This window comes from Xenopus tropicalis, chromosome 6 (genome assembly GCF_000004195.4).
Source record: "Xenopus tropicalis strain Nigerian chromosome 6, UCB_Xtro_10.0, whole genome shotgun sequence".
Lineage (NCBI taxonomy): Eukaryota > Metazoa > Chordata > Amphibia > Anura > Pipidae > Xenopus > Xenopus tropicalis.
In genome coordinates, this window is record NC_030682.2 from 2,997,799 (window position 1) to 3,017,325 (window position 19,527).

A 19,527-nucleotide genomic window follows, 5' to 3' on the forward strand; every position below is an offset into this window, starting at 1 on the left:
TTTGTAGCATTATCCCACATAAAGGATGTAAATGTGTTGATTTTGCAGGAGCTGAAATGATACATCATATGGGGGTATGTTCCCATTGGGGCCCCTACATGCCACATACTTAGGTAAACCTATACATATTGGGCATCAAACTGTTCAGTGGACCCCTGGCGTTCAAATTGAGGGCGTTTTATCTTGGTACCTAATGCTATGTGGGAGATAAGATGCTGCAAAGTGGAAGCTTTGAGGGGATTTTTGGAAATGTCATCAAAATTGCTAAGTTTAGAAAAGCTGTGTGGCTTGGTACTTTGGAGTAGAAAGACATGGGTACCCATTTTAGATTCGGGGGAATGTGTACTTTCCAAAAATATATGGCTTTCTTGGGTGAGCGTAGTTTTTACTAGCTTTATCCCACATATAATGATGTAAATGTGTTGATTTTGCTGGAGCTGAAATAACAGAAATGATTGATCATATGGGGGTATGTTCACATTGGGGTCCCTACATGCCACATACTTAGGTAAACCTATACATATTGGGCATCAAACTGTTCAGTGGACCCCTGGAGTTCAAATTTGGGGTGTTTTATCTTGGTACCTAATGCTATGTGGGAGATAAGAAGCTGCAAAGTGGAAGCTTTAAGGGGATTTTTGGAAATGTCATCAAAATTGCTAAATTTAGAAAAGCTGTGCGGCTTGGTACTTTGGAGTAGAAAGACATGGGTACCCATTTTAGATTCGGAGGAATGTGTACTTTCCAAAAATATATGACATTCTGGGGTGAGCGTAGTTTTTACTAGCTTTATCCCACATATAATGATGTAAATGTGTTGATTTTGCAGAAGCTGAAATAACAGAAATGACAGATCATATGGGGGTATGTTCCCATTGGGGCCCCTACATGCCACATACTTAGGTAAACCGATACATATTGGGCATCAAACTGTTCAGGGGACCCCTGGCATTCATATTTAGGGTGTTTTATCTGGTTACTTTATGACCTGTAGGAGATAAGATACTATAGACTGGAAGCTTTGAAGCAATTTAAAAAAAAATCACAAATTTTGATAAAAACCAATAACTTTAGGAAAGCATTGTGCCTTGATAGTTTGGAGTAGACAGACAGTTCTACCTATTCTGTATTCCCCAGAATCTGTTCTTTCCAAAAATGTATAATATTCTGGGATAAACCTTCTGTTAGTGGAATTTGTGACCTTGAAATCTAAAGTATGCAGCTTTCTGGAGCAGTGCTTTGGGAATTTGGTAGGGTACTGCTGGGAGTTTGTGACCTATACAAGTGACAAATCTATATATATTTGGTACTGGCACGTTCAGGAGACATGGGACTTTCCAAATCAGTTGTATATTTGTGCATAAAATAATTTTTGTTTCTAGTATGTGTGTTTATATTATGGAAAATTTGATTATTTTTTTTTGCATTTTTAGACATTTAGAAGCCTATATCTTGTTACAGAATTGGAATTCCACAAAAATTCTACCATATTTTGAAAGCTTAGGTTGTTCTGAAAAAAACTATATATTGTTTTCCTGGGTGAACTAAAAGACCCCCTAGGAAAGGCCCCTAAAGTGAAACAGTGCAAAATGTTCAAAAACTGTCTGGCAATACAAGTTCCGCTTTGACCAAAACAGCTGGCAGTAAAAGGGTTAATCCCTGATTAAAGTTTTAGTTGGTTAAAAAGCTCAAGTTGAAGGTTATTCTACTTTTATTCTACCAAAACTGTAACACAAGATGGGACTGGAAAATGAATTGGTTTTTACCAGTTGTGGCGCCGATGGTGTAAACTCTCAATTATTGGGCTGAACCATGTCTGGTGCATTGCCCCCAGGGGTTAATGGGAGGGGCAGTTTGGTTCCCTCACTATAATAATAAGAAAAGGCCCAACTCACACACAGACAGTGGGACATTCATGTTAAACAGGTGCCTGAGGGAGTGAGGCTGCACCTTTATTGTGTTACATAGTTTCCCCCCAGGGGGCAAATTAAGGCTCCACCCTCTCGTTATCCCATGCTAATTACCTGCCTTTGATAAACATGTGACTATGCTAATGAAGGGCGTTAGAGTACAGGAACCCATCAGCCTTCCTTTCCATATTGTGGGAGGAACCTTTTCCCCCAAACAAAGGCCCCGCCCATAGGGGGTGGGATCCAAAATGGGCTAAAAAGCTGCGGGAATGAGAGCTGAGTTAGTTTGGGGAAGAGACGTGTGGGTACAGGGTACAGGGGCTCTGCAGGCTAATGAGGAGACTCTGCCCAAGGACAGGTAACTATATCAGTGTTTCCTTGGCACTGATCCCTGAATTCTGTGCTACTGGGCTCAGCTTGTGGCTACTGATTTGCCTATTTGTTTGCCTCTCATACTGCTCACTTATTGCTTTTGTGCCCTTATGTCATACTGTGCTTATGGCTCATTTATTCATGTTGGGGGGATTTATTGGGGCGCGGGCTCCCTTTGTTTAATGCTGTATTGCACTTACTGGGGGGCTTGGGGCCCCTGGGATCTGCTCTCCGTTTGTCATTGTGGGTTTGTGATATTTTTTCAAAGGCATCTAATTATGATATAGAAAGTGAGTTCATATTATAATTGTCCTTTTACTATTGAATCTATTATTTTATCTATTAAATACTATAGGAGACTTACAAGGGGGGAATTTTACTCTTTCTCCTCTTATAGTTCATATTCTTTAGTAATTATACCCCTGTGTAAGTCAGAAGCTTGGAATTCATTTGTTTGCTCTAATATACTCAATTAGCCAATAAAATGTATCGCCTAGAGCCTATATTTCTGGTGTCGATCTAAGGGGAATTTGGCATTATGAAATTCTACGACAATTTGTGGTTGGATTTTTGTTGATTTTTCATAACATATTTGCTGCCCAGAGATTGACTAGTGATTTGGGAGTATTTAGCAATGGAACATAAAGCAACATAAATACCAATGTGTATCTACTCTTCATGTGAATAACATATTTCCTCTCAATAACATTCTTACAGTGTATTACATATTTGATTGAAAAAGAGGCACAGAAGCCCCAGAAGCTGACAATTCTCTGATTCTTTGGATAAAGACAAGAGGCCATTAGACCGTGCAACTTCTCCAACACCAGGAAATCCACACATTGGAGAGAAGAATCTGTATCCGACTGAGAAAAAGCTTTAGTGCAATGAGCATTCCCAACTCCCAGATGGAACTTCCCTCAGTGGCACAACATTACGAATGCCCACAACCTGGGAAAAGACGTTTAACAAAAAACAGACTTAACATTGACAAGACATTTAACATCAGGGAGAAACCATTCATGTGCACGGAATGTGGGAAAGGTTTCGCACTAGCAAGAGACTTTAAAATTCACCAGAGAATTCACACCGGGGAGAAGCCTTACACCTGTACAGAATGTGGGAAAAGTTTCAGGCTAAAGGAAGGTCTTAAAAAACACCAGAGGATTCACACAGGGGAGAAACCATATCCGTGTACAGAATGTGGGAAACGTTTCACTTTGAAGAGTCATCTACTCGTGCACCAGAAGATTCATACAGGGATAAAACCATTTGTGTGCACAGAATGCGGAAAGAGTTTCTCCCAGAAAGCTCAGCTTCAGATACACAATAAATTTCACACAGGGGAGAAACCATTTTGCTGCACAGAATGTGGGAAAAGTTTCAGTTTAAAGAGCCACCTTACCAGGCATCACACAATTCACACTGGGGAGAAACCATTGAGTTGTACAGAATGTGGCAAACATTTCTCTACAAAGGACAGACTTTCTTCCCACTTAAGAGTCCACACAGGAGAGAAACGATTCACGTGTACCATATGTGGGAATCAGTACACTCGTAAAGACAGGCTTGAGCGCCACATGCGACTTCACACGGAAGAAAAACCTTTCCCTTGTACAGAATGTGGGAAATGCTTCCGCAGTAAGGAAGGCCTTCACTCCCACCACACGACTCACACAGGGGAGAAACCATTCACGTGCACTGAGTGTGGGAAATGTTTCTCTGCAAAGTCCAGCCTTCAACGGCATCAAACGATCCACACAAGGACAAGGCTTTCCCATGTACAGAATGGGGCAAATGCTTCTCTACAAAGGCCAATCTTCAGCAGCCTCCTATAGTTATAATTCTCACATAAGGGAGAAACCTTTCGCTTGGATACATTATAAAGGCAGTGCTACGTAGGGAAGAGATGCAATGAGCTATTTCCCCCTCGGACTCTCCCACTTTCTTTGCCGCTATTATGTTTTGCTTGATGCACCTTCCAGCTCAGCTATGGCTAATGGTACCAACAAGCGTTCTGATTGAGTTCTCCTTTGCTTATTTAAACTCACCCCCCGCCACTAGGGGATTATTTTCTAAAAGTATTTCCATGAATAAAAGTGACGTAATATTTTAGTAGGTGCAGTGCATTGTTTTTTTCTGATAGATGTATCTAAAGGGGGCAGAAACACATTTGCTGAGTGTGGGTTCATTCAATAAGGTTTGTGCTGAATATATATATTTTGCCAGGTTTTTTTAATCATACATAATGGACCTGATATTGTCAGGAGACAGTAGGGGGGCCCTGCTCACAAGAGCTTACAGTCTAAGAGGGAGACTATTGTCGGTGTGAACAAAACCTCTAAAACCATGGAGCAAAGAAAGATGTTCCAGCTGTAAAAGGGACGTCTGCCATTGATCCTACATGATCTCCACAGGTTTTACATGGTGTATTTTTCCATTCAGATTTGTTGGTTTTGCTTTATAATAAATTATGGCAAAATCGTGTTTTTTTCCCAAGAAAAATTGGGTTTTGGCATGAAAAAACACTACTCAATAAAGTTCAGTCTCATCTCCTAGTATTATATCTGCCCTTCCTTTGAATGTATAGGTCAAAGAAAAATTGTCTACAAGCTAGAGCCCTATATTAATTCTGCAGAAAGCTTTACCTGCCTGAGTAACAGCCCTAGAAGCTCCCTCTGTTTGTTTAAGATAGCAGCTGCCATTTTAGCTTGGTCTCAGTAGCTTCCCTGCTCACAGACACTTATTTCTCCAACAGACTCTCCCAATTCAACATTACATCTTATCTTATATATTTTGGTATTGACTGTTTATGGATAAATCTCATATTGACATAAGCTTTTTAATCAGTTTCCTGTTTTCTACCAATTAGCAACGTTTATTTCAATAAAGAAGAGTGTTAATGTAGATCGTCTGTCTGTTTATTGGGGGACCTACCAAGCCATCTCCTCAGGGTGTCACATTGCTGTCTCTGCTGCTGATTGTAACTGATCACATTGCCTACTAATGACTATGAAGATTTTCATTCATCCAGGTCATGGTATATCTAGTATAAATAAATCTAAAGCAACTGGACTTGTTAAGTAATCATTGAAGATGTTTCACTCCTCATCCGAGCAGGTTCTTCAGTTCAACTGTGAATTCTGTGGAGTTACTTTGAAAGTGGAAGAGTATATATGCTGAGGGCTTCCCATACCAGTCAGTTGAACTGAAGAAGCTGCTCGGATGAGGAGTGAAACGTCTTCAATGATTACTTAACAAGTCCAGTTGCTTTAGATTTATTTATGCTAGATATTGCCTACTAATACTACCTCATTCGGACCTGTGAGTATAACCCTACGGATTGACCTTGGCAATAAAGCAAATTCTGTTAAATGTTGAACAGGACATGATGTTTATTGGTTGAAACGTAAGAGAATCAATCTCTGAAGGGACTGAGACCCCACACTAAGGACTTACAGATGGTTTATAACCTGTTTCTGCAGAGACACAAATCATCATAATTAGCATTCATTGGCAACAGCAATATGATTGGTCACTGGGCTACAGAACACAAACAGTTAGTTAAACTTTTCTGGTACTTTTTAGTCCAAGTTAGACTTGGCTCCAATTCAGGGGAATATAGTGTATCTTTAGCAACAAAAAGTTCCCCTCATGTGATGAAATGGTACAAGGATTTACCTCAGAATACTAGAGTTAAAATACCACAGAATAATTGGCTAAGATCAAGTAAAGGGTCTTATTCACTGGGGGCCCACACAGCCCCTTGTCCTTTGGGCATTGGCAGTTTTTCGAGAGCCGCCTTAAGCCCATTGCTGCTAATGGGGGGGTCATTCTGCAGGCAAAGAGCGGCAGTCTCCCCTTCACTCCAGTTTGATCCCTTGAGGCGATACTGGAAGTTCTTCACTATGATGGATATGGAGGAGTGACTAGTCTGGAATTATACTCGGGTGAAGAACTCGATCAGGTTTGTCATTGATGAGGTTGGAGAACAGGTTGCCGTATATAGGCGATGCCATCTTTTGGTGATTTTGGTAGGGGATGGAAGGAAGGAGATCCTGGAGATTCAAGACCACCGAAGGAGAGGAGTGTACGATCCATTTAATGGTGTTGGCATCTATTCAAGTTTTTTGAAGATTTGGAAGCAGAGTCCCGATGATGAGGGTTTCCAGGTTTCGCCTAATTTTCCTGTATCTAAGCTTCAGTTAGATCCCCCATACACTGTAATATGTGATGCCACCTCAGTTGGGTTTGTGTATGCGCGAGTCTATAAGGATTATGCTATGTGGGAAGCTAAGCAAGCCAAAGTTTGGTTTATCAAAGGGGGAGAAACCTCATAGAACAGTTAAGCCTAAGGGATCCCCCGGATAAATATGTATCTCCATCTGTCAGTAATTCCCTAAACCCGGGAGTATTTAGATGCACGGGATGTGCCGTGTGCATGGGGGGGTTTCATTGAGGCTAAAGGAGTCTAAGCCTCCCCAAACCTGACTGATTCCTAAAGGAAAAGAATAAAACAGAAAAACCCAGGCTCCCTTGCTGGCTGTGCTGGTCCTTTAAACACCAATGGAAAGCTTGGGTTCTGTCCCAAAACGTGATATTGTAGAGATCAGCTGCACTCTGATTGGATATTTCTGCTTGTATCTTATCCAATCACAGCCCAGTTATCTTTAGAGACAACTTTGTCTTTAGCGTGAAATGTACCAACCAGGGGCAGAAGTAGGCGGGGCTGGGAAACTGTACAGGCTAGCGAGAGGTGAAATATTTATTTCTATTCTAACATTTGTGGAAAAATATACCCAATATATCAAAAATGTTTTTTTTTTTAAATTCTTTAATTTTCTTTTAAATAGAACCTCAAATCTCAGCTACAGGACTACAGAAAGAAGATAAAGGCAATTGGAGTGTTTTATCAAGGTAATTCTCAGTGTGACATTGCACTTAGACTGCACTTAGACTGCACTTAGACTGCACTTGCACTCTCACCTGATAATAATAATAATAATAATGAGAAAAGGCCCAACTCACACACAGACAGTGGGACATTCATGTTAAACAGGTGCCTGAGGGAGTGAGGCTGCACCTTTATTGTGTTACATAGTTTCCCCCCAGGGGGCAAATGAAGGCTCCACCCTCTCGTTATCCCATGCTAATTACCTGCCTTTGATAAACATGTGACTATGCTAATGAAGGGCGTTAGAGTACAGGAACCCATCAGCCTGTCAGGATCAGCCAGGTTTCAAACACCACTTGTGGTGTTCCTGGCGGCATGCATTTGCCTCTATAGCCACTGGAGGCATTTCGGTCTGTCTGTTTCTTCTCTTGTCTCCTACTTTCTGTCTGCTCCCTTTCCTCCGCCCACCTCATTAACCTCATGTGTTTCCCATCTCCTAATCTTCTCCCTTTATAAGCCTTTCCCTGACCATTGCCCCTTGCTTGGTCATTAATTGTCTCTCGTGACCCTGCCTTCGTGTTCCCTGTTCCTGTTCCTGTTCCTGTGTCCTTGTTCTCGCTGGTTCCAAGCTCCAGTTCCGTGTCCTGATCCTGCCTTCTGCCTTGTTCCTGAGCCCTTTCTAGTCCTGCCTTGATTTCCCGGTTTTGACCTTGGCCTGTCCTTGACTTCGTTTGACTGCCGCTTGCCCTGACCTTTTGCCTGTCTGGATTCTGCCTCTGCCTGCCATGTTATATATTCAGTGTATATCCATTGTATGTTCTGTTACATCACTAAGTTTATTAAAGTTCTTCACTTTCAACATGGCCTCTGGCACCAGTTCTGTGACTTATGGTTCCACTCCGGGTGTTCAGGCTCCCACCTTCCTGGTACTCCATGGTGTCTCCTCAGGGAGACCGTGACAGAATGACCAAGCCTTACAAAATGGAGCCTGCTGGTAACTCCTCCATGTCCTGTGATGTTGAACTACAACTCTCTACTGCTCCTTGGCTCTCTACCCTCAAGAAATACAAAGGTGAGGAAGATTCTTTTTCTGCCTTTCTGCTATCATGTAAAGCCTTAAATTCTGCTCCATTTTTTGTACAAGCCACTAATCCTTTAAGGAGTAGACTTATAGCTCATTATCTCCTAGAGGGAGATGCTTGTGTATGGGCGGAATGGTGCATTGCTGAAAAGGCCATTTTTTTGGAGGATCCCTGTGCTTTTTTGTCCTATCTGAAAGCTACTTTTACTGGGGATTTATTCCCAGTTACCTCTGACTCATTCTCTTCAAGTGCCACTGGGACTGCCGGTTCTGTAAAACCTTTCTCGTTTACCCCTTCAGTCCCAAGATATTCACAGCTTGTTGAGTTAAATATATTGAATATCCACCAGCCTACTGTTCCTTCCTATTATGATTTTTATGATGAGGAACCAGACTGTGAAGATGACTATACTGATTTTTCTGATTATGAAGATTGGGAAGATGTGGATACTGATGAGGATGAGATTCAAACTGCCATTAAACCCATGTCTGTTCATTTACCTTCAGTTCAGTCTGTATCTGTCCCTCTGTCAGCTTTGGCAGTTCGGCAGTCTGACATCAAACCTGTGACAGTTTTCAAGTCTCTCAGACCTGAACCCCAGTTCGTGAGTCTGTCTATTAAAAACCAGTCTCTTGCTCAAGTTTCTGCAGCCAAGCTTCCAGTGTCTGCTCCAGTGCCAGCTATCTCCCTGTCTGCTCCAGTGCCGGCCATCTCCCTGTCAGCTCCAGTGCCGGCTATCTCCCTGTCTGCTCCAGTGCCAGCTATCCCCCTGTCTGCTCCAGTGCCAGCTATCCCCCTGTCTGCTCCGGTGCCGGCTATCTCCCTGTCTGCTCCAGTGCCAGCTATCCCCCTGTCTGCTCCGGTGCCGGCTATCTCCCTGTCTGCTCCAGTGCCAGCTATCCCCCTGTCTGCTCCAGTGCCAGCTATCCCCCTGTCTGCTCCAGTGCCAGCTATCCCCCTGTCTGCTCCAGTGCCAGCTATCCCCCTGTCTGCTCCAGTGCCGGCTATCCCCCTGTCTGCTCCGGTGCCGGCTATCTCCCTGTCTGCTCCAGTGCCAGCTATCCCCCTGTCTGCTCCAGTGCCAGCTATCCCCCTGTCTGCTCCAGTGCCAGCTATCCCCCTGTCTGCTCCGGTGCCGGCTGCCCAGCTTCCAGTGTCTGCTCCAATGCTGGCTATCTCCATGCTACCTGCTCCAGGGCCGGCTGCCCAGCTTTCAGCACCTGCGTATTTGTCTATTTTTCTGGTACCTGCTCTCAGGCGGCTTGGTCCCTTGCCAGCTTTCCCACGGATTGGGCCTCTACCATCCCTCTGGCGGTCCAGCTCTGAACTTTACTCCGCTGCTGTGCCAGTCTCCGCTCCTGTGCCGGCTCCCAGAAAGCTGACTGCTCCAGTGCCAGCTGACTCCCTGCCCGCTCCTGTGCCAGTCTCTGCTCCTGTGCCAGTCTCTGCTCCTGTGCCAGTCTCTGCTCCCCGAAAGCTGTCTGCTCCTGTGCCGGCTCCCCGAAAGCTGCTGCTGTCTGCTCTAGCACCTGCTGTTAACCTGCCGGTTCCTGCACTCGCAGTCCAGTCTCCGGTTCCTGCACCCGCAGTCCAGTCTCCGGTTCCTGCACCCGCAGTCCAGTCTCCGGTTCCTGCACCCGCAGTCCAGTCTCCGGTTCCTGCCATCCAGACAGTGCCTGCTCCGGTGTCTGCCATCCAGCCAGTGCCTGCTCCGGTGTCTGCCATCCAGCCAGTGCCTGCTCCGGTGGCTGCCATCCAGCCAGTGCCTGCTCCGGTGGCTGCCATCCAGCCAGTGCCTGCTCCGGTGGCTGCCATCCAGCCAGTGCCTGCACCCCGACGGCTGCCTCCTCCTGTGCCTGCACCCCGACGGCTGCCTCCTCCCGTACCAGCAGTCATGTCTGTACCAGCTCCTTTCCTTGTGCCAGTTCTCCAGCCATCAGCTCCAGTGCCAGCGGTCCTGCCTGTGACGGCTCCTGTGCCAGCAATTGTGGCTGTTCCTGCCTCTGTGTCAGCGGTCGTGCCTGTTCTCGCTTCAGTGCCAATGCTTCTGCCACCTGCCTCTGAGGACAAAATTGCTTCTGGGCTTACCTTCCCTGCTAGTGGATCTGGTGGTTCTGTTGTTGCAGACTCTGCCAGTCCTGTTGCAGTGAGTGGTGGTCTTGTTGCTTCCCTGGGCATCTCTCTTCCACCTGTAGTGGGTGTGCTTGATGGTCCTCCACCTGTAATGGGTGTTTTGTGTGGCGTCTCATCCTCTGTGGCTCCTGACCCTGGCGTCTCATCCGCTGTGGCTCTCGATTCTGGCAACTTCTCTGTTCTAAATCCTGACCTTGTGGCCTACCTTGTGTTAATGATCCTCTGGCTTCGGCTCCTGACTCTGGCAACACTTCTGTTCTGGCTCCTGGCTTTGGCGACCCTTTGGCTTCGGCTTCTGTTCCTGACGACCCTCTGGCTTTGGCTTCTGTTCCTGGCGACCCTCTGGCTTCGGCTTCTTTTCCTGGCGACCCTCTGGCTTCGGCTTCTGTTCCTGGCGACCCTCTGGCTTCGGCTTCTGTTCCTGGCGACCCTTTGGCTTCGGCTTCTGATGATCCTTTGTCTTCGGCTTCTGTTCCTGGCGACCCTTTGGCTTCGGCTTCTGATGATCCTTTGTCTTCGGCTTCTGTTCCTGGCGACCCTTTGGCTTCGGCTTCTGATGATCCTTTGTCTTCGGCTTCTGTTACTGGCGACCCTTTGGCTTTGCCTTCTGTTCCTGATGACCCTCTGGCTTCGGCTTCTGTTCCTGGCGACCCTTTGGCTTTGGCTTCTGTTCCTGGCGACCCTCTGATTCCGGCTTCTTATACTGACAACCCTCTGGCTTTGGCTTCTGTTCCTGGTGACTTTTTTGTTCTGGCTCTTCTGATGTCCCAGATGTGGTTCCTAGACTTGATTTATCTACTTTGCTGGCCTCCTGTTTTTGTTGAACCACCTGAACTGGCGTCCACTTTGTTTGGGATTTTTTCTAGTAGTTTTTTCCTTTGGTCCAATGAATGTTTTTCTTTCTGTATTTATGTTTTCCAATGTGGTTTTGGGCCAGTATTTTCAATTTTTTTACAGATATTTTTTGTTTTTGGTCTCTCTGGACATTTTTTGGACTGCAAGCCTTAAGGACATTTTTGGTAGGAAAATGTTTAAAATATTTCCACCCAATCCTGGGATTGCCCAGTGGTCGATCCTCAAGGGGGGGGGGTAATGTCAGGATCAGCCAGGTTTCGAACACCACTTGTGGTGTTCCTGGCGGCATGCATTTGCCTCTGTAGCCACTGGAGGCATTTCGGTCTGTCTGTTTCTTCTCTTGTCTCCTACTTTCTGTCTGCTCTCTTTCCTCCGCCCACCTCATTAACCTCATGTGTTTCCCATCTCCTAATCTTCACCCTTTATAAGCCTTTCCCTGACCATTGCCCCTTGCTTGGTCATTAATTGTCTCTCGTGACCCTGCCTTCGTGTTCCCTGTTCCTATGTCTGTGTCCTTGTTCTCGCTGGTTCCAAGATCCATTTCCGTGTCCTGATCCTGCCTTCTGCCTTGTTCCTGAGCCCTTCCTAGTTCTGCCTTGATTTCCCGGTTTTGACTTTGGCCTGTCCTTGACTTCGTTTGACTGCCGCTTGCCCTGACCTTTTGCCTGTTTTTTGGATTCTGCCTCTGCCTGCCGTTCTACATTCAGTTTGTATATTCGTTGTGTGTTCGGTTACATCACTAAGTTTATTAAAGTTCTTCACTTTCAACATGGCCTCCGACACCAGTTTTGTGACTTATGGTTACACTCCGGGTTACCCAGTGTTCAGGCTCCCACCTTCCTGGTACTCCACAACGTCTCCTCAGGGAGATCGTGACACAGCCTTCCTTTCCATATTGTGGGAGGAACCTTTTCCCCCAAACAAAGGCCCCGCCCATAGGGGGTGGGATCCAAAATGGGCTAAAAAGCTGTGGGAATGAGAGCTGAGTTAGTTTGGGGAAGAGACGTGTGGGTACAGGGTACAGGGGCTCTGCAGGCTAATGAGGAGACTCTGCCCAAGGACAGGTAACTATATCAGTGTTTCCTTGGCACTGATCCCTGAATTCTGTGCCACTGGGCTCAGCTTGTGGCTACTGATTTGCCTATTTGTTTGCCTCTCATACTGCTCACTTATTGCTTTTGTGCCCTTATGTCATACTGTGCTTATGGCTCATTTATTCATGTTGGGGGGATTTATTGGGGCGCGGGCTCCCTTTGTTTAATGCTGTATTGCACTTACTGGGGGGCTTGGGGCCCCTGGGATCTGCTCTCCGTTTGTCATTGTGGGTTTGTCTTTGTGATATTTATGTGGTTTCTGTAACTGGTGTTTTGACATTTTCCCTGATTATTTTATTGTATATTATTATTTGTAATATTCACCCCAAATCCCCCCCCTAACTGGCCTTCAGGCTGGGCCCCCTTAGCCCATAACAAGGTTACAGATATATAGAAACATTGGGGTAACAGTCACCCCGCTATAGTTCCAGGGGTACCCAGAGCACAAATAAGCACTCACCCCAAATCCCCCCCCAACTGGCCTTCAGGCTGGGCCCCCTTAGCCCATAACAAGGTTACAGATATATAGAAACATTGGGGTAACAGTCACCCCGCTATAGTTCCAGGGGTACCCAGGGCACAAATAAGCACTCACCCCAAATCCCCCCCTAACTGGCCTTCAGGCTGGGCCCCCTTAGCCCATAACAAGGTTACAGATATATAGAAACATTGGGGTAACAGTCACCCCGCTATAGTTCCAGGGGTACCCAGGGCACAAATAAGCACTCACCCCAAATCCCCCCCTAACTGGCCTTCAGGCTGGGCCCCCTTAGCCCATAATAAGGTTACAGATATATAGAAACATTGGGGTAACAGTCACCCCGCTATAGTTCCAGGGGTACCCAGGGCACAAATAAGCACTCACCCCAAATCCCCCCTTAACTGGCCTTCAGGCTGGGCCCCCTTAGCCCATAACAAGGTTACAGATATATAGAAACATTGGGGTAACAGTCACCCCGCTATAGTTCCAGGGGTACCCAGGGCACAAATAAGCACTCACCCCAAATCCCCCCCTAACTGGCCTTCAGGCTGGGCCCCCTTAGCCCATAACAAGGTTACAGATATATAGAAACATTGGGGTAACAGTCACCCCGCTATAGTTCCAGGGGTACCCAGGGCACAAATAAGCACTCACCCCAAATCCCCCCCTAACTGGCCTTCAGGCTGGGCCCCCTTAGCCCATAACAAGGTTACAGATATATAGAAACATTGGGGTAACAGTCACCCCGCTATAGTTCCAGGGGTACCCAGGGCACAAATAAGCACTCACCCCAAATCCGCCCCTAACTGGCTTCAGACTGGGCCCCCTTAGCCCATAACAAGGTTACAGATATATAGAAACATTGGGGTAACAGTCACCCCGCTATAGTTCCAGGGGTACCCAGGGCACAAATAAGCACTCACCCCAAATCCCCCCCTAACTGGCCTTCAGGCTGGGCCCCCTTAGCCCATAACAAGGTTACAGATATATAGAAACATTGGGGTAACAGTCACCCCGCTATAGTTCCAGGGGTACCCAGGGCACAAATAAGCACTCACCCCAAATCCGCCCCTAACTGGCTTCAGACTGGGCCCCCTTAGCCCATAACAAGGTTACAGATATATAGAAACATTGGGGTAACAGAAACATGAGTGGATAAGATGCAAATTGATAAAACGTAATTATTGATTAAAATGCTTTTTTTCTCACTCTTATTACTCTTACTTATTTACTTAGAAACAGAAGAGGCACAGAAGCCCCAGAAGCTGACAATTCTCTGATTCTTTGGATAAAAACAAGAGGCCATTAGACCGTGCAACTTCTCCAACACCAGGAAATCCACACATTGGGGAGAAAAATCTGTATCCGACTGAGAAAAAGCTTTAGTGCAATGAGCATTCCCAACTCCCAGATGGAACTTCCCTCAGTGGCACAACATGAATGCCCAGAATGTGGGAAAAGATTCTTGGAAAAAACCAAACTTATTATTCATTACAGATTTCACACCGGGGAGAAACCATTCATGTGCATGGAATGTGGGAGAAGTTTTAGAGTAAAAAGAATACTAATACAACACCAGAGACTTCACACAGGGGAGAAACCCTATGCATGTACAGAATGCGATAAACAATTCAATAAAAGGTGTAACCTTCTCAGCCACCAGAAGATTCATACAGGGGTAAAACCATTTGTGTGCATGGAATGTGGGAAAAGCTTCTCCGACAAGAACACCTTTCAGAGCCACCAGAGAATTCACACAGGGGAGAAACCATTTTCTTGCACAGAATGTGGGAAATGTTTCACCACAAAGAGACAGATTAACGGTCATTACAAGGTTCACACAGGGGAGAAACCCTTTGCTTGTGCAGATTGTGAGAGATGTTTCGTTTTACAGGGAAGCCTTACCAAACACCAGAGAATTCATTTGCAAGATCAACTTTTATGTGTAGGGAATTCGGGAAACCTTATACTGCAAAGTCCAACCAGCAACACAATCATCCCCACAGGGGAGAAACCATTCACTTGCACAGAATGGGGTTTCCCCAATAGAAGGTTCATCTCCTCCCCCAGAACATTCATACAGGGGAAGAGATACAGTCACTGATTTCTCCTCCATATTCTCCCATTCCAACATTGCCTATTGGCCATTGGAGCTGCCAATCATATCTATAGGTACCAACCCACACACTATGGGGTTATTTGTATGTAAAATATATTCCTCAATAAATGTAATGCAATATTTCAGTTGTTTATTCCTCGTTTTATGTTTATTTTAGTGCTTCTTAGAGTTCGGTGCATTCTCTATGTGCTTAAGGGCAATTACACCTTTTCCATGGGAAATTTCCTAAATGAAAAATGTTTTTGATGCCGTGGGAATATCTAGGGGAAGGAAGTTTGTAATATAATCATATCCTTTTGTGCATAAAATTGATTTTGTTCTCATTCTTCACTAGAAATATATATTTTGTATATTTTTTACCAGTGTTTATAACGACACTTGAATTCTGTCTACTGGGGATTGCTTTTTGTATATAGAATGTATTTATATAGACAAAATCTACTTTGGACAAATGGCCCCCCATAGGGGACAGGCCCTGCTTCAAGACCACTTGCCTCGTAGAAAATTGCCCCGTGAACCGTCCCCGTAAATTGCATTAACAAAAAAATCCCTGTGTAACGCTAGCACCACCCCCCTGTAAAAATAAATCTCATTGGGCTGATAAAATGCCATTCAAGATTGTTCCTGCCTTCCCATTGGCTAAATTTTATCGCCAAGGAGAATGGGGCTGGGTAGAGATTATTTATATATAGTTGTCCTGTCCCCTGCAAGTGTGCAGTTGATGGAGAGGAGGCCATTGTTGTGCAGCCGGGTGAGCGTGAGCGGCAGGGCAAGAATTTAATTTTCATGCATGGGTTCCTCCCTGTATTTATGGGATGTACAACTGGATTCAGGATCACATGGGGAGAGGGAGGAGCAAAATGTGACCACCCAACCCAGAGACAGTGCTTGATAGGAACCCAAACTCCTGGGTACAAACACATATTGTATCCCCTCCCCCACTGTATATATGGGAGGGGCTTCTCTTACGTGCATGGGTTCCTCCCTGTATTTATGGAATGTACAACTGTATTCAGGGTCACATGGGGAGAGGGAGGAGCAAAATGTGACCCCCCCCAACCCAGAGACAGTGCTTGATAGGAACCCAAACTCCCGGGTACAAACACATATTGTATCCCCTCCCCCACTGTATATATGGGAGGAGCTTCTCTTGCATGTATGGGCTCCTCCCTGTATGTATGGAATGTACAACTGGATTCAGGATGAATAATATTCATCATAGAGATATTAACTTGCTCCAACAGAAGAAATCCATATACAGATGGAGCTGTATCAATTCCGTACATAATGAAGTTGCCCTCATACATGAATTGACTGGTGTTTGGTGAGGTAACTATTAGATGCAAAACTCCTCCCACATTCAGCACAAGGAAATGGTTTCTCCCCCGTGTGGGATTTACAGTGGAACTGAAGGTGGTTCTTTTGAGAAAAGCTTTTGCTATATTCTGTACAAGTGAAGGGTTTCTCCCCGTGTGAATTCTCTGGTGCCTGAGCAGATGGATATTTAAAGAGAATTTTTTGCCACATTCTGTACAAGTGAAGGGTTTCTCCCCGTGTGAATTCTCTGGTGCTTGGGAAGGCAGCTTTTATCAGAGAAGCTTTTCCCACATTCCGTTCACACAAATGGTTTTAATCCTGTATGGACATTCTGGTGGCTGAGAAGATTTCTCCATTGAAAGAACAGTTTCCCACACTCTGTACATGTGACGGCACCGAGCCGCGCGAAGGAGGTACCCTCATACCTCCCAAGTGTCCCGCATTGGGTGGGACAGTCCTGAATTTAAGATGGCTGCCCGCAGTCCCGGATTACCTATTAAATGTCCCGCAGTATCAGCAAGTCTATCGCTGTCTGATAATTCCTATTCACAGACCTTAGACCTGTGGCAAACGCGCACATTACTAACCCTGTACGTGTAAACGTCTACTAACAAGATGTAAAAAGGGGCGTGTTTTTTACAGAGACCTACATTGTTAGGGGGTATAGTTTTCCTTTAACATCTTCTAAGCCCCCCCATACAGACATAGTCCTCTCCCAGGAGACAAGTCCCCCCAACGCTCCTGATATTAATAGAGCGACTAGAGAGTGGGGCTGGGGTTCTGCTCTCTGTCCCATTGCTGCAGGGCCAGGGATAGGGGGAGCTAAGCCCTAACTACACATTGACAATCCATCTTGGGTGTTTGGGTTCCAATAGATTCTGCCATACGCATGCAGTTGTTAAATACAAATAAAACAAAAACACTTCTATAAAAAAATCTTTATTTATTTTAAACCTTTCTGCAATACCAGGCAGCCATGGCAACCGCTCATGTGTTGCAGTATTTAAATGAAATGCTCAGATTTTATAGATTAAAAGAAGCAGCCACATTCTGTACAGTTTGCCCCCATGTGTGAATTCTCCGGGGGTTGGTGAGGGATCTTTCTGAAGACAACACTTTGCCACATTCTGTGCCTGGGAAATGTTACAATACGGTGCGACTTTCCTGGTTATGAAGAAGTTGAGTCTTAGAAGGGAATTTTTTCCCACATTCTGTGCAAGTGAATGGTTTCTCCCCTGTGTGAATCCTCTGGTGTCTTTCAAGGTCTGTCTGTTGACTGAAGCTTTTCCGGCATTCTACACTAGCAAATGGTTTCTCTCCTGTGTGAATTTTACAGTGGCTCCTAGGGTTATTTTGTTGGGAGAAGCTTTTCCCACATTCTGGGCAGGTAAAAGGTTTCTCCCCGATGTGTTTTTTCTTGTGTTCTTTAAGGCTTGCTTTATGCCTGAAACTTTCCCCACATTCTACACAAGAAATGGTTTCTCCCCTGTGTGAATTTTCCATTGGCTCCTAATGTGACTTTGTTGGGAGAAGCTTTTCCGGCATTCTACACAAGCAAATGGTTTCTCCCCTGAGTGAATTTTCCAGTGGCTCCTAAGGGAACTTTGTTGGGAAAAGCTTTTCCCACATTCTACACAAGCAAATGGTTTCTCTCCTGTGTGAATATTAACTTTTCAAAGGTTTCTCCCCAGTGTGGACTCTGTGATGCCTGGTTAGGTTGCTCTTAAAACTAAAACTTTTCCCACATTCTGCACAAGCAAATGGTTTCTCTCCCGTGTGGATCACCCGATGACACTGAAGGCTGGACATTTTAGAGAAACATTTACCGCACTTTGTGCAACTGAAAGGTTTCTCCCCTGTATGAGTTGTGTAGTGGTATTGAAGGCCATCCTTACCGCTAAAGCTTTTCCCACATTCTACACAAGAAAATTGTTTCTCCCCTGTGTGAAGCTTATAGTGTGACTGAAGATGGGCTTTCTCCGAGAAACTTTTCCCACATTCCATACACATGAATGGTTTCACCCCTGTATGAGTTTTATTGTGCTTGAGTAGATGATTCTTTGCAGCAAAATTTCTCCCACATTCTGTACATGCATAAGGCTTCTCCCCTGTGTGAATTCTCTTGTGAATTTTAAGGACATCCTTTTGCATAAAACATTTCCCACATTCTGTGCACATGAATGGTTTCTCCCCAGTGTGAATTCTCTTGTGAGTATTAAGGCTTCTTTTGGTTGATAATTGTTTCCCACATTCTTGGCATTCATAACCTTTTGTTTGTGAGTGAGTTTCCATCTGGGAGTTGGGAATGCTCATTGCACTAAAGCTTTTTCTCAGTCGGATACAGATTTTTCTCTCCAATGTGTGGATTTCCTGGTGTTGGAGAAGTTGCACGGTCTAATGGTCTCTTGTCTTTATCCAAAGAATCAGAGAATTGTCAGCTTCTGGGGCTTCTGTGCCTCTTTATTTTTAAAGCAAATATGTAAAAGAAAGTAAAAAAAAAATACAAGGAAATGTAAGAAAGTAATTGAGAGTAGAAATGCAATATTTATATATTCCTGAACTACTATGACTTATGAACCAACTTCTGGCAGTTGATGTCAGCAAAAATGAGTCTTTCAAAAACCACAATAATCCAGTTACAAACTGTTGTCTCTTTTGAAGCGAGCAATAATATTCTGTCTATAAGTTCTAGGGGAGGCGTCGCAAAGCGGCACTAATGTATAAGGAAAAGCATTATTTTTACAGATAATATACTGTATACTGATATAGTTACCTGTCCTTGGGCAGAGACTCCTCATTAGCCTGCAGAGCCCCTGTACCCTGTACCCACACGTCTCTTCCCCAAACTAACTCAGCTCTCATTCCCGCAGCTTTTTAGCCCATTTTGGATCCCACCCCCTATGGGCGGGGCCTTTGTTTGGGGGAAAAGGTTCCTCCCACAATATGGAAAGGAAGGCTGATGGGTTCCTGTACTCTAACGCCCTTCATTAGCATAGTCACATGTTTATCAAAGGCAGGTAATTAGCATGGGATAACGAGAGGGTGGAGCCTTAATTTGCCCCCTGGGGGGAAACTATGTAACACAATAAAGGTGCAGCCTCACTCCCTCAGGCACCTGTTGAAACTCCAGAATCCACTTACAGCATTGTCCTGCATTGTGTGCATGGGGGGAGCATAATAACTTTGTACCTCTCACCCTCTCCCCAATTGTGAAATTTATGTTATGCCAACGTATGTAAAATTAGTATTATCAACCATTTGTTTGGTTCT

At 45.0% G+C, this 19,527-nt stretch overlaps 2 protein-coding genes across 2 annotated transcripts; one reads left to right on the top strand and one right to left on the bottom strand.

Moving 5' to 3' along the window:
* The first annotated feature begins 1,874 nt into the window (after positions 1 to 1,874).
* Positions 1,875 to 15,162, top strand: LOC101733951 (gastrula zinc finger protein XlCGF26.1-like). The gene is made up of 4 exons (XM_031903945.1): positions 1,875 to 2,268; positions 3,000 to 4,119; positions 6,409 to 6,472; positions 14,131 to 15,162. Exons 2-4 carry the CDS (start codon positions 3,170 to 3,172, stop codon positions 14,923 to 14,925), a joined length of 1,809 nt encoding a protein of 602 aa, XP_031759805.1. The 5' UTR covers positions 1,875 to 2,268; positions 3,000 to 3,169; the 3' UTR covers positions 14,926 to 15,162.
* A 1,375-nt stretch (positions 15,163 to 16,537) lies between these two features.
* Positions 16,538 to 19,172, bottom strand: LOC100337651 (zinc finger protein; the record flags this gene model as incomplete). The annotated part of the gene is given in 3 exon segments (NM_001172295.1): positions 16,538 to 16,570; positions 17,739 to 18,853; positions 18,890 to 19,172. A coding segment is annotated over 1 exon segment (648 nt). The 5' UTR covers positions 18,571 to 18,853; positions 18,890 to 19,172.
* Positions 19,173 to 19,527: the final 355 nt, after the last annotated feature.

Bases quoted from the DNA above. Each gene is read 5' to 3' on its own strand.
- LOC101733951 (XM_031903945.1), top strand. From the start codon at position 3,170: ATGAGCATTCCCAACTCCCAGATGGAACTTCCCTCAGTGGCACAACAT. The intron at 4,120-6,408 runs GTTATAATTCTC...CATCTATTCAAG, and splicing joins ATCTTCAGCAGCCTCCTATA to TTTTTTGAAGATTTGGAAGC. The intron at 6,473-14,130 runs GTATCTAAGCTT...AGAGGCCATTAG, and splicing joins AGGTTTCGCCTAATTTTCCT to ACCGTGCAACTTCTCCAACA.